The sequence below is a fragment of the Sceloporus undulatus genome, chromosome 9 (genome assembly GCF_019175285.1).
Source record: "Sceloporus undulatus isolate JIND9_A2432 ecotype Alabama chromosome 9, SceUnd_v1.1, whole genome shotgun sequence".
Classification (NCBI taxonomy): domain Eukaryota; kingdom Metazoa; phylum Chordata; class Lepidosauria; order Squamata; family Phrynosomatidae; genus Sceloporus; species Sceloporus undulatus.
The window spans coordinates 23,613,567-23,628,343 of record NC_056530.1 but is presented as its reverse complement, the minus strand read 5'-3'; the positions used below and the strand labels follow the sequence as shown (position 1 = coordinate 23,628,343).

The window sequence follows — 14,777 nt, the reverse complement described above, 5'->3', positions numbered from 1 at the left end:
AGGATGCAAAGGAATCTATGCAGGCAAAGCTTCAGGAGTAAGGTCTGAGAGGCAGAAACATGGGGTACTTGGGGTGTTATTGTTGTGTGCATTCAAGTGATTTCTGACATATGGCGACCCTATCCTGGGGTTGTCTTGGCAAGATTTGTTCACGGCCACAGGCTTCCCCTGAGGCCGAGACAGTGTGACTTGTCCAAGGTGACCCAATGGGTTTCGTGTCAGGGATGCTTTGATGGAGAGTTCCTGCATGGCAGAATGGGGTTGGACTGGATGATCCTTGGGGTCTCTTCCAACTCTATGATTCTATGGCCACTGCTTGGTTTTGCAGCATCTTCGCCAAGCTCCTTGCTGGCTCTGGGTCTGAAGCGCCAGCCAAGTCTCCCAATTACCCAAATAGCAGGAAATAGCTCAGTCAATTTCCCCAGCTTCCTGTTTCCACTGTGTACATGATGGTGTGTCTTTGTATATGTGTGTATATATGTGTGTGTGTCTTAACCCTTGGGCTCCCAGGGGTTTGCACCAGGCATCTTTGGAGAGCAGCAAGGGATGGATTTAGGGTGAGCAAATTGTAAGGCAGGGTCTGGACTCTCTTGGAAGCAACCCTTGCAGAAGGGAAGGTTTCTGTTTCTTTACAGAATGAAGCAATGGCTCAGGTAGAAACACATTCAGATGGAAAATCAGATCTTCTTTCAGAACTCTCTCTTTCTCCCTCTGCGTATGTATGGTCCAAAACGCACTGCAGAAATAATCCAGTTTAACTGCCCTGGCTCAGTGCTAGGAAATCCTGGGAATGAGACATTTAGCCCTCTTTGTCAGAGAGCTCTGGTGCCACCATAAACTACAATTCCCAGGATTCCCTAGCACTGAGCCAGAGCAGTTGAAGCGGTCTCAAACTGGGTTATTTCTGCAGTGTGTTTTGGACCCATAGCATCGAGCCGTGGCAGTTAAAGCGGTGTCAAACTGCATTAATTCTGCAGTGTGGCCTCAGCCCTGATGATAAGAAGTGGTTTGAAAGAGGAACAGACTGCCCCAAAGGATGGTTCACTGTGAATCTGTTCCAGACTCTAGTTTGAACTTTAACGTCTGAATCTGTTTAAAACAATTCAGGGAGAAGAGCTGTTTTTCTCTAGCAGGCTGCATCTACACTGCAAAATTAATGCAGTTTGGCACCACTTTGTCAACTGTGGCTGCATGCTATCATATCCTGGGATTTGCAGTTTGTGCTGGCAAACGTCTCTCTGACAGAGAAGGCTGAATAGCTCCCCAAACTACAAATCCCACAATTGCACAGCATTGAGCCGTGGCAATTAAAGTGGTGTGCAAGTGCATTCATTCTGCAGCGGCCACAGTCTCACGTAGCTGTTTGTTCCTGTGGTCTAAAAGGGGAAGCCAGCTGATAGGAAGGAACTTGCAGAACCCCCCCCCCACCACCACCACCACCACCACAAGAAAAGGGCCATGGTTGCTGAGAATGCATGCGCATAACCACCTTGCTAAGGCTCATGCGGCCTGGACCTCCAGGGACAACCATTTTCCTTTTAAACATGTTAGTCTGGCAGATCAATTTGCAAAGAGATCTGAAAGCTTCATGGATCCTCCATATTCAGTGGCAGTCTGTCTTTAAGGCTGAGAGCCAGTGTGGTGTTGTGGTTTGAGTGTCAGAAATGAGATAACACATTTTCCTGTTTGGAAATGAAGGCAGAAATCTTAGCTAAAGGGGGGCTGTCCTCAGATCAAGGTGACATAAGGGGGGTTATTCCTCTCGCCTTCTTAGATATTCCAAAATCAAAACATATATGTATCTGAAATCCAAAACACTTCTGGTCCCGAGCCTTTTGGATAAGGGAGACTCAACCTGTATATATATATTTCAGTGTTTAAATTGCTTTAATGTCAAAAGTGGTGTTTTGAATGCTTTTAAAACTTTTGTACTTGATATTGTTTGAGAATTGTTCCATTTTAAATAGATATTGTAAGCCGCATAGAGCGCCATTCAGGAGAAAAGCAGGGTATAAATCCAAATAATATGAGATGCCCAAAGGATATCGAGACCCACTTCTGATGGTGGCCTCCCTAACGCAGTGCCCTCTCAATGGGTAAGTTAGCAAATCCCAGAATCCCCCAACCTGAGAGTGTGCACTTGGACACCTGCACAGAAATCTCAATTGTAACTGGAAAGATTGCCTGCTAGGCTCTGAAGCATTAAGCTTATTCCTGGGAGTCCTTGGTTCCTTGGCCTGGGTGTCATGGCTTCCCCCTGTTGCATCCTGGGCTTTTCTTACAAGCCCTGCATCCTGTGAGGAAGTTCTGGTCCTCCTCTTGCATTGTGACTTCACTCTCTGGCTTCTGCCTGGAAGCTCTTCTTCAGGGCTGGAACCGGGGAGGAGGAGGAGGCAGAGGCCTAGCCGGACGCGGCTGGGCCACTAGCCTCATGGCCACTACCAAAATGGGCCACTTTGAAAGGTTGTGGGGGGGGGGAGATGAGGCTGGACTTCTGGTAAGATGGACCTATGGAAGGGGGCTCCCCAATCCAGGGTGGGGATGAGGGTGTATGATTGACTAGTATGGCTCTTAGGGTGACCCTCCAGACGTTGCCCGGTTGTAGCATCCATCAGTCATAGTCAATAGCATTGGTGAGGGATGCTGGGTGTTTCAGTTCAGTAACGTATGTAGGGTCCACAGTTTGCATGGCCCTGTTTAACCTCTTTCTTGGCTGTTTCTTTCATCCTGATCTCTCTGCAAATTGCCTTGCTGTCTCTCTGTCCAACTAGACACCTCCCAGACAGTCTTTGCTGGAAAAGGCCAGGCTTGCTCAGCCCACAGTGGCCTCCTGCCTTGCCCTCCTTCCTCTTTGCACTCCATCTTTCACCCTCATGGGATTTATAGTCCCTCCTCTTGGACAATCTTCCTGCATCCTAACCATTTTATTCCTCCGCTCCAATGCAAACCCACCACATTTCAGAAACTCAGCAGGCTTGGACCTGGTTATTCCTTCAATGGGAGACCCCTCAGGAGGGCATCCCTAGCACAGCTAGGGAATAATCCTGCCTGAAACTCCAACAAAAGAAGTGTCGCTGCCGGTTAGGGAATGACCATATGGGACTGTATGGACCAAGAGTTTGACACAATCTAAAGGCAGCTTGCCAGATCCTTCGGCAAGAAGGTCACAGATTCAATCCCCAGGAAGATCTAGGAAGGAATCCTGCCTGGGAGGAAAAAAACAAACCCACAGAACTGTTGTTGCCAGCCAGGGATGGCCATATTACTACAAATACCCCATAATCTATAGTTGTTTTCATATTCCTATGCAAGAAGATTGCAGGTTCAGTCCCCAGCATCTCCAGGAATATATTCATTCCCAAGGGGTGACTGTTCCCATTGCCTCCTACGGACCCTTAGTAGCTTTTTTGGGTGCACTTGGAGACCTGCCTGCATCTCGATTGCAAAGCTCTGCCCAGGGCAGTGAGGCTGGATGGGCATCTGTTGCAGGGCTGCTTTGATTGTGTCTTCCTGCATGGCAGAAGGGGGTCGGGATGAATGACCTTTTGGGATCCCTTCCAACACTAGGATTCTCTGATCCCTGTTTCCAGCCCTGCACTGGGGCAACTGGGATGGCAGCAGCTCTCTCCCAACTTCACCCTCCCCCAATCCCTTTTTCCTCAAATGTCCTGAGATGGAGAAGCAGGAAAAAGCGCTGCTCTTTTTCGGGAAGCTCAGGAAATGAGTCAGCGTCTCAAATGCAGCCTAGCTGTGGCCCAGGAGGGGTGCCAAAGGGGTGAGGAGAGGAAGGGCTCTGGCTTAAGACTTAAGACTGCATCTCCCTTCGTTCCCATGCCATTGGATAGGTGCTGCTGGGAGTTGCACTCCCACAAGATAGGAGGGCTATGCAACCGCCAACCCCTGACACATGCCACATTCTATCTATTTTGCTACAGCACTTACTCCTATCTCTCTCACAGCCTCTCCGATTACGGCTGCATCCACACTGCCAAAATAATCCATTTTGACACCACTTTAACTGCAATGGACCCATGCTATGGATTTTTGGGAATTGTAGTTTGTTGTGGCACCACATGTCACAACAAACTACAGCCCCCATAATTTCATAGCATGGAGCCATGGCAGTTAAAGTGGTGTCTTAATGGATTCTTTCTGCAGCGATAAATGCACCTTCTTGTTTGAGCTTTTCTTTTTCTGGCTGCAGAGCCCAAAATTCTCTCCTGACCCATGCATCCCATCCCACAGATCTGCTCCAGCTCCTGCGCCTGCGAAGGAAACCAAGGGAAAGCAGTCAACCAAGCTCAGGTGTGGGGCAATATTTGGTGGTGGGGGACCTAGCAGAAGCTAGTGGAGGGAAAGGGCAAGATGAGAGGTACCCCTTGCTGTTCCCCATTATGGCTTTCATTTCTGGCAATGGAGAAGGTAGAATAAACCCCTTTCTCTCCAAGCCCCAATGTTAGAGGCCTGAAAACCCCTTCCGCCTGAAAACCAGGTTACAACAGAATGTGACCAAACTGTTTGTGGTCAGACAACAGGAAGCTAAAACTCTTAATGAGGAAGAATGCCCAAAACCACTGTTTTAAGCCAAGAAAGCCTGGAGTTTCCATGGTGAATTTAGGAAGGTCAAACTTTCCCTTGCTGCTCTTCCCACAGTTGACTGAGTGCAAACCACTTTTGCACTCTGAACTCAGTTTGGAGCCATTGAAGTAAGCCAAGAATGAAAGGGGAAAGTGGGGGAAGGAGAGAGAAACCGGGACATTTTAAGACCAGCTGAGAAAGTGGGAGGGCAGAGGATGAGCCAGGGCTGTTCCTGCCAAACCAGGAGGGTTGGAGGCAAGTACATGGGGCTTTGGTTATATCCCAAAATGCCCAGCTGGGCAGAGGCCAAATGTCCAGTCTGTGCTGGGCAAACAGCCAAGTGGGCAGCCTCTGCCACTCCACAAGCCCCTTTCAGATCTCCGTCTGACAGAAATGGGGCTTCTTTGCCCCAGTCCCTGGTTGGGAATGAGGCTTTATAGCTGGGCCCCTTCTTGGGAGACATGGATTTGCTTCCCTTTGGCAGAATCACACTTGGAAAGCCCAAAGCACCTGTTCCAGATCCACCTAAGAAAACTGATGTGAAGCAGCCGGAGAAATCCAGGTGCGGGGGAATTGGAGGGTCCTTGGTGGCGGACGATGGCATTCCTTGACTTTTAGCAACTCTTTTAGGAAAGAGCTGGGCTTCTTGGTCTTGTGCTTCTGGGGGCAGCAGGAGCAACCCGTTCCTCTGGGGAAACCATTTAAACTCTGGGTTAGGATGTTGGGCTGGGACTTGGATAATCTGAATTCAAGATCCCCACGGCTGTAAAATTTCATTGGATGGCCAGTCCACCTTCTATGTTCCCCATAGCTGCTATTATTATTATTATTATTATTATTATTATTATTATTATTATTATTATTATTATTTTCTTGTATCCCGCCTTTCTCCCAATATAGGGACTCAAGGCGGTGACCTATCCCACAGGATTATTGTATGTGAGGGCATATTGAGGATTAGGAGAGCAATGGAGCTCTTGGGAGGAGATGCAGAATCTCTCTGTCTCTTTCATTTGTCTGTCAGTCCATCCATCCATCAGTTTCTCCATCTCCCCACCCATCCCTCCATCCACCCATCCATCCATCCATCCCTCCATCCAGGCCTTCCCATCTCTAGTTAAAACTAACAACGTGCTCTAGTCATTTGGGGAGAGTTCAAAGATATAGCCATGTTAGTCTATAGAATCAGTACATAGCGAGACCTTGTGGCACCTTTGAGACTAACTGAAAGAAAGAAATGGCAGCATGTCTTTTTTAGACTTCAGTCTATTCCTCAGATGCATCTGGTGGAAGTAGGCTGAAGTCTATGAAAGTTCCTGCTGCCACTTTCTTTCTTTCAGTGAGTCTCAAAAGTGCTACAAGATCTCTCTACGTAGTCATTTTGGGGTGCAATCTTCTCATGCTCATCCCTTTGTGTGTTTTTATAAATAGGATGCCAGAGCTTGTTGTCGCTGCTGTTGTTGTGTGCCTTTGAGTCTTTCCAATGTATGGCAACCCTATCTCAGAGTTTTTCTGGCAAGAGTTGTTCAGCAGGTGATAGTTTTTGTGAGGCTGAGAGAGTGTGGTTTGCTCAAGTGGGTGTCCATGGCCAAAATGGGATGATTCAAACCTTGCTCTCTAAGTGCCCTTGTCCAATACTTGAAACCACTGTTATCAATTTGGCTCCGCTTAGAAACCTGAAATACCTTTGCAGCCCCACAGCGGCCCTTTCTCTGTTTGCAGAAAACAAAGGCATGCAGTTCTGCCTCTACACACTACTTCTTTTGTTGTCCTTTTAAGACAGTAGGGGAAAATTGCATGGAAACCAAAAGTTGCGTTGAGTCACAGGCTGGCCATACCTGTTTGTCAATGGCACTCTTCCTGGGAACTGTCTATATGCCACCCTCTCTGCCTGCCCTCCTCCCTGGCATGCTTTGGGCTCCTAGGCCTGGAAATTTGGGCAGGGTAGTGGGTCTTCCCTTTATGAATGCCCATAGTTTGGAGGGCAAGAAGAAGACTGGGAGGCTGGAGGGGGGGCCTGGGGTGGTGGTGATGGAAGGAGGCAGCAGTTGTGTGGGGCCCAAACAGGAGGCCTCCAAGCCCATCCCTCTAACCCTCTTGCATTCCCGGCTGCAAATCGACCCTTATATGGGCAGAGGCTGCTGTTTTTCTCTCCTCTCCTCCCTCCCTTCTTCTTTCCTCCTCCTTCCGGCTTTTTGACACACTCAACCCTTCCAGGTGCTGCAGCTCTCCTGCCCTTCTCCCTCCGGCTTTGTTTATTTCCCTGCCCTCCTGTTTGTCCAGAAAGAGGAGGCACCAGTTGACTTGGCCCCAAGTTTTACCACGTGCTTTTCAGGCAGAAGAAAATGAGGGTGTGCATCGGGGTGTCAGTTAGCCATTGCAGTGCAATGGGTTGAGTGTTGAACTCTGGAAGCCAACCGGGTGACCTTAGGCAAGTCACACACTCTCGGCATCAGAAGAAGGCCCTTTGAAGAAACTTGCCAAGAAAACCCTGTGATCAGTTCGTTTTATGGTTGCCATAAGTCAGAAGTGACTTGAAGGCACACAACAATAACATCAACTGGGGTTTAACTATGATGGGGAGAAGCAAAATGGGGGTATTGCCATCCAATTGGACCCCTCAAATGAACCTTTCTTTATGTCTCCAAATTTCTAGCATGGCAGAGAGGCAGACGCTGAAAAATGGTCACACCAAAGACTCTTACACTTGCAGCGTTTGTGTTGCCTGGGTTGCTCAACATGAGCCTTTCCTTGGGATGCCCCAACTCTCCTTTCCAGATGATCTGCTGGCATTTTAAGCGACTGTCTCTCTATATACTCTGCCTGCTGCATACACCCTCCAAATCCACAGTTTCTCAAAAATTCTGCATCTGCACTGCAGAAATAAAGCAGTTTAATTGCCATGGTAGGGAATCCTGGGAATTTGAAGTTTGTTGTGGCAGCAGCACAACCTCTGACAGGTTGCATCTGCACTGCAGAAGTAATGCAGTTTGGTACCACTTTAATTGCCATGGCTCAGTGCTGTGGAATTGTGTGGGGTTTATAGTTTGGTGAGATGTTTTGCTTTCTCTGTCAGAGTGCTCTCCGATCTGAGGATGGGGCCATTTGGCAGTTAAAGTGGTGTCAATCTGCTTGAATTCTGCAGTGTAGATGCATCCAGAGATTATCCTTTTAGGGAATGATCCTTAGAGCTGTGTCCAGCTAGCATTAGATGTGGTTCATGGGGTGTATATGGAGGGTTGATTTTGGTGTGGCATCTATGCTCTTTTTCCTTGGCTTTGCTGATGTCTGCTGGATGAGGCAAACCTGGCTCTCTTCTCTCAAGGTCTGGGCACAATTGGCAGCAGACAAAAGTGGGGTTTTGCCTTTGCTGGTCTGCTCCCTCTCCACACTGCCATCCATTGCAAGGAGGAACCGTTTTGGAAAGAAGGGGAAACTGAGGCCGAAGAAGCCCAAGGGTTAAGCCAGAAGGCCAGCTTCCTCTTCCATTCCCCAGAGGTTATGACAAGAGAGTTTGGTGGTTTGCGCTGTAATTGCATGTTCTGGGATCCTTGGTCAAGGGTTTCCAAATGCCTTTGCAAGCCTTCCTCCTTTTTCCAGATGTGGTTGCGTTTGTAAACATTGTGTGTGTGTGTGTGTGTGTGTGTGTGTGTTCCAGTGAGAGAGACATAGAGACCTTTGATCTGTGCTGTGATCCCAAACGCAAACAAACGTTTGCAAGAAAAGGCAAGAGAGTCGGAGAGCCAGGGAAGGTTAAGAGAGAGCTGGCCTTGGAAGGAATGTGTTACCATTAAGCATGTGGCCTGGCTGTAAAGCATGTTTGGGAAGGTAACAGCGGGCAGTTTTTAAAGGCTTTAGCCTCCGACTTGTGGACTTGTTTACTGCTTTTGAGTCCCATGTTGGAAGAAAGGTGGGAGATAAAGCTAATAATGAACAAATATACCTCTTGGGGTTTAGTTAGTTAGGTTAAGCTGTTACTTTTTAGTGACTGCATCACTTTGGATAATTTCAGCCATTTTTATCTTCTTGTGGTGCTTTTTGAAAGAGCCAATAAAAGTCATGCATTACTAATGCATTGCTAACAAGTGACACCGCTTGCTACTTTTTGCCTGGTGAGCAACGAGAGGCCATTGCTTTTTTACAAAGTAAGATTAATGTGTTTAAGTTGTATTTCTTTCTTTTTGACAAAGCAAAGAAGCATTGGGGAGAGATCTCAGTCACACTGAGACTATGTCCCAAAATAGTCCCAAGTGTTTTGGATAAGGGAGGCACAACATCTCAGCCAGAGATTGGCTTCATTCTTGGTTATTGGATGCCTCTACAAGGATTCTGGGAAACCTGACATAGAGCATTCTGGGTAATGCTGAGCCACGGTTTCCAGATTAATGTCTGGATGATGGGCCCATTGGAACATTAGTATTTGCGCTTTGCAAGGCTCAGTGAGATTCAGTGGTCCTCTGATATTCACATACTGTATTCTGATCTGGACTATTCCATAATGCTGTTTTTCCATCACTTTGCAGAACCTTGACAGCTTTTAAGAGTTTCAGGGACCCCAGACTTGTTTTCAAGAGAGGGAAGAGCTCAATACAGTATTGGCTGGCAGGTTGTTAGAGGTTGAGTATCTATTACCTGGAATGCCAAAATCCCAAATATTCCAAAATCCAAAATTGTCCCCATGAGCCCACCTTTGCTTTCTGGTGGTCCAGGGTGCACAAACTTTATTTCACGCAAAATGTTGTTTAAAATGAAGCCAGAGGCTTTCATGGCCGGCATCTATAGTTTTTGTGGGTTTTTTGGGCCTTGTGGCCATGTTCTAGAAGAGTTGGTTTCTGACGTTTTGCCAGCATCTGTGGCTGGCATCTTGAAATGCATTCTCTGAAGATGCCAACCACAGATGCTGGTGAAACATCAGACACAAAGTCTTCTAGAACATGGCCACATGGCATGGAAAACCCACAAAACACTATTGGACTTCAGTTCCCATGTTCCCCATGGCAGGTGGCTATGCAATTGTTGTGTGCTTTCCAGTCGTTTCCAAATTATGGCATCCCTAAGGCAAATCTATCATGGGGTTTCCTTGGCATGATTTGTTCAGAGAATGAGGGTTGAGGCTGAGAAAGTGTGTCTTACCCAAGATGATGATGATGATGATGATGATGATATCACCTAGTGGGTTTCATGGCTGAGCAGTGAATCAAGCACTCAGTGTTGAAGTCCAACACTCAAACCACTGCGCTACTTGGTGTCCATGTGGGACTACAAATCCCATGCTGTCTGGATGGTTGGAGTTGGAAGCCAAGCCATCTAGAAGGGCACTAAGTTGGGACATCCAAAAAGAGCAGGAGGTGATTCACTCTATTAGACTCCAACTCCCAGAATCCTCCCAGCCAGCATGGCCAGTGGGTGAGAGGATTCTGGGAGTCAGAATCCAAAAAGATTCCTCTGATAAACAGTAGGCTTAAAGTATGTGGCTTCTCCGCTACTTTTCTTCGCTCCCCTTGGGGTTAACCGTTTTTAAAATAACATTCCTTTTGTCTTCCTTGGACCGTTTTGTTCCATTGCTAAATCTGGCTCTCGTGCAAATGGGGAAGGCTTGCATTGGTGATGATTTCGAGTGAAGCGGCAGCAGCTGTTGGCATCTGTGCCAGGCTGTGCCACAACCTGCCCACAGCAGCCTTGAGGCTGGCCAGGCTGGCCTTGTTTGGCTTCAGGGAGCGGCTGCTGTTTCCGCTTCACCCTTCGACGTCTGGAGAGATGTTGAACCCCAGTGGCTCAACAGAGCTACATTTTTGGACTGCCATAGAGATTGCCAGCTCTCCGGTTTTCATGACTTACCTCCCCATCAAGAGATAAGGGTGCAAATGCTCCCATTTTGGGAGGCCTGGCTTAATGCAAGAGGAAGGAACGTTGCAAAGCAAAAGCAGCAACTTGCTACAATTTGTTGCAAGAATTAATTGATGTATTCCTACTACAGTACTTGCAAAGACTCTCCAGGTGTGTGTGTGTGTGTTGCACACTCTTCAAGTTGTTTTTGACTTATGGCAACCTATAAAAGAGCAAGGGGGAAAGATTAATTTTTTTTTGACTGGGAGGATTCCAGAAGTTGGCATCCCAAAAAAGTAGCTCCTCCAAGTTGTGGGCTCTGACTCCCCAAATGCTCCCAGCTGGCATAGCCAGGTACCCAAAGTGACTGGAGTGGCTCCACTGTGTCACCTAAAATGGTAGTCTTCCAGAGCCCAAAATGAGGCAATACAAGCCCTGGAAGTATGTAGGGAGATCTTGTAGCACCTTTGAGACCGACTGAAATAAAGAAGTGGGCAGCATGAGCGTTCCTAGACTTAAGTCTACTTCTTCTAAAGCTCCTGCTGTCAACTTCTCCCTTTCAGCTCATCTCAAAAGTGCTACAGGATCTCTCTACAGACTGAATCTACCCACTAACAGAGCTATATCTGTGCATTCAAGCCCTGGAGGGTCTAAGTTCACTTCACTACCCCCTTTGCATAGGAGTGAGGTGGACAGTGCCCCATCTACCCTTTTCCAGGTCCACTTTGGCTCCATTTACTAGTTGCCTCTTCATGCTGTAGGCATCTCCTGTATCCCAGCCATACATGTTGGTACATACCCCAACCTGGGAGTGCCCCTCTCTCCTCACCAGCCTTGTGGCTTTTCCTGTTTTTCCAGTTTCTGCAGTCCTTTTAGCCCTTCTTGTACGGAGAGGAAGATGGTGGAGAGGTTTAGAAGGAACTCTTTATTTATTTATTAAGGAGGCAAGAGATGTGGGCATAGTCTTGGGGGTACCTGGCATCCCATGGCTCTGTGATTTCTAGGCCACATGTGCCATCTTGCACTGAGTTTGGGAGACAGCACAGCATAGTGGATTGAGCGTTGGACTACAACTCTGGAGACCTGGGTTCAAATTCCCACTCAGCCGTGGACTATCTTGGGCAAGGCATACTTTCTCAGCCTTGGAGGGAGGCAAAGGCAGACCCCTTCTGAACAAATCTTGCCAAGCAAACCCAAACAATGATTGAGGGTAGCCATAGGTCAGAAACGACTTGAAGGCACACAACAACAACCTGAAAACAGGTTTCCAGTCCCCAAGCTCTGTCTGTGGCAGAGGAAGGCGTGCTCTTTCATTTCTTCTAGCAAATTTTGAATGCACTGCCATCCCTGAACCTTGCAAGTGGGATGAATTGGGTGAGGATATGCAAACACCCTGTTTTCCCTAAGGTTTGCATCATTTGGCCCCATCTTACTATTTGGGTTTCCTAGTTGTAAGGCTTCAGTGATAGATAGAAGCCTGTTTGGCATTACAATAGAGTTCTGTGCGCATTAACATGCCCAGTTACCTCATCCCTCCCTTCTGCAACAATTTCAATGGCTTACCTTACCAGGTTGTTTCATTTCACATGCGCATATGGTTAACTTTGGATAAAACATTCGCTCAGACATGATATATCATCATCATCATCTTTATATTTCCTGCCTCTCCCTTCAGATATATGCCTGCATGTTGTTTCAGTCCTTAGTAATGATATAATAATAATAATAATATAATAATAATAATAATGTTTATTTTTAGTCCGCCTCTCCCTACAGATTGAGGTGGCTTATTGTGCATTTCGGTTGGCCAAGAAAGGGATCACTGATGGATTTGTGTTTGCGTTTGTTAAAATGGCCAACACAACTAGGAGTTCCTTTGTCAGAGGCTTTGCTAACCGAAATAAACTGTGTGCACAGTGTGTTGAAATGCATGTGGAGAGGGATGCCGCAACCGGTTCGAAAGGTGGTTTCCCCACTTCTCCATTTTATCTTTGCAGCCGTCCAAAGAGGTAGATGGTTTTTGAAGTCGGACAGGAAGGGGCCTTTTGTAGCCGAGTGTCGGGTGAAACTTCAGGATTTCCCCGATCAAAGTCCAGCTGTGACACAACACCGGCTCCTTTGTGCTTCATGGAAATTTGCTTTAATAATGACGTTTCCTCTCATAGGACCTTGGGAAGTGTAGTTTTGCCAGGGCAGATAGGACCATCTGATTGGATGATTTCCAGAGCTGCTTTTCCAGACAAAGAAGAGGAAGGGATCATTAAACACTTGTTCAAATTGATGGGAAAAATAGGCTGCATCCACATTGGAGAAATAACTCTGCTCCGCTCTGGACCCCACAACAAACTCCAACTCCCAGAATTCCATAGCCTTGAGCCATGATGCGGAAAAGCAGTGCCAAACCGGGTTATTTCTCCAATGTGGATGCAGCCAGTTCAGGGCTAATTTTGTGCCAAATTCACATATACCTTTGTGTGTGTGCAGAGTCACTATATTGGGAGAACGGTGGGATATAAGATGATGATGATGATGATAATACAGTATTTTCTGGGCATAGAACCTTTTCCTCCCTGTTATTTGCACAGAAAATGCTGTTTTCTGTTTTCTTTTTTTAAAAAGCCACTTGCAAACTTTTGCACAGAATGAAGTCCTGAGCTGTGCATCGTTTTGAAAACTGTGCCGTTTTCGGAGACTCTGACGATGGGAAGAAAATGACTTGTTTGACTGTACCTCCTTCAAGAATGAAATAAGCAAAGATTAGGGTGCAAGGGAGGTCCCCAGGTTTCCCCAGAGACTGGTGGATGCTTCTACCTGGCTCTTGACAAGCCCTATAAGGCCCCGGCTTCAGGGGAATCCAGGCAGAAGGGTTGGGAAAAATCTCTCGCTTCTGCCAAACCACATTTCTCTTGCGCTGTTTAGGACTCCTGTGACTTGATGCTCTGCCAGATGCTGGCCATGCGTCAGGCCAGAGATATGCCTGCTCATACTTTGTGTGTTTTTGTGACAGCAGTCTTTGGTCTTGGATTCTGCAAACTCTGCATCTTTGGTCCAACACACACTGCAGAAATAATCCAGTTTGAGACCGCTTTATCTCCCCCGGCTCAGTGCAAGGGAATTCTAGGAACTATAGTTTTGTGAGACATCTAGCTTGCTTTGTCAGAGAGCTCTGGTGCCACAATAAACTACAGTTCCCAGGATTATCTGGTTGTAATCCCACCTCAATCTGCAAGGAGAGGTGGGACATATAAATACATTTAATTTATTCATTCATTCATTATTCTCTAGCATTGAGCCAGGGCTGTTAAAGTGGTCTCAAGCGGGATTATTTCTGCAGTGTGTTTTGGAATATTGTGTCACAGGCTGCATCTGCACTGAAGAAATAACATAGTTTGATGCCGCTTTAACTGCCCCGGCTCAGTGCTAGGGAATCCTGGAATGCGTAGTTTTGTGAGATATTTAGGCTCTGGGGACACAAACAAACCATGGCAGTAAAGCATTGAGCCATGGCAGTAAAGTGTTTTGGAGTGCCCACCGCAAATAAAAAGGCAGGGCATGAATAACCCCACCTTGAGTCCCTATGATGGGAGAAAGGCGGGATACAAGAAAACAAATAAATAATAACAATATGATAAAAAGGAAGATGCTTGATTTGCCAATGTAGAAAGATAATGTAGAGTGTGTTTACATGTTGTTGTTAAATGTATTCTGAATGTCAGGGTCTCCATCCTTCTGCCTTTGCTCTGCTCTCTCCTCCCTTCATCTCACTCCTCTCCTCTCAGTGAGTCGGTTCTGTGCACCACTCGGGCAACCGTGATGCTCTATGATGATGCCAACAAGAAATGGGTACCAGCGGGGAGCGGACCCCAGGTCTTCAGCCGCATCCAGATCTACCACAGCCCTGCCAACAACACTTTCCGGGTGGTGGGACGCAAGATGCAGCCGGACCAGCAGGTAAGTAATGTCCTCTGCCAGTCAACCCATCAATCTATAGCCCACCTTTTTTCCATCACTGGGACACCAGTCAGCTTAGGGAATACAAACCAGATGCAAACCAAACCATGAGTTGCTAAAAAGATTGAAAGGATAAGGCTAAAATAATACTAAACCAGCTATAGAATTAGAACCCTATCCACATTGAGCCTTTCCTATCCTAAATGCTTGGGACCAAAAGTGCTTTGGATTTCAGAGGTTTTTCAGATTTTGGAGTATTCATGTATTGTTGTTGCTGTTCCTTGCCTTCAAGTTGTTACCCACGTATGGTGACCCTAAAGCAAACCTATCATGGGGTTTTCTTGTTGTTCAGAGGAGGTTTGCCATTGCTTTGCCCCGAGGCTGAGAGTGTAGGATTCACCAAAGGTCACCCAGTGGGTTTC

The 14,777-nt window shown here is 46.9% G+C and overlaps 1 protein-coding gene across 9 annotated transcripts in view; it reads left to right on the top strand.

Annotated features, from left to right (window-relative positions):
* LOC121915302 (vasodilator stimulated phosphoprotein) overlaps nucleotides 1–14,777 on the top strand; it is a 31,769-nt gene that overhangs the window by 4,591 nt on the left and 12,401 nt on the right. The window contains exons 1-4 of one of the 9 annotated variants that reach the window (XM_042439407.1): nucleotides 2,017–2,096; nucleotides 4,246–4,305; nucleotides 5,063–5,140; nucleotides 14,184–14,355. In XM_042439407.1, coding sequence (XP_042295341.1) covers nucleotides 2,032–2,096; nucleotides 4,246–4,305; nucleotides 5,063–5,140; nucleotides 14,184–14,355 — 375 coding nt within the window. In that variant the 5' untranslated portion in view covers nucleotides 2,017–2,031. The other 8 variants (XM_042439408.1, XM_042439406.1, XM_042439410.1 and 5 more) reach the window with 8 other exon arrangements.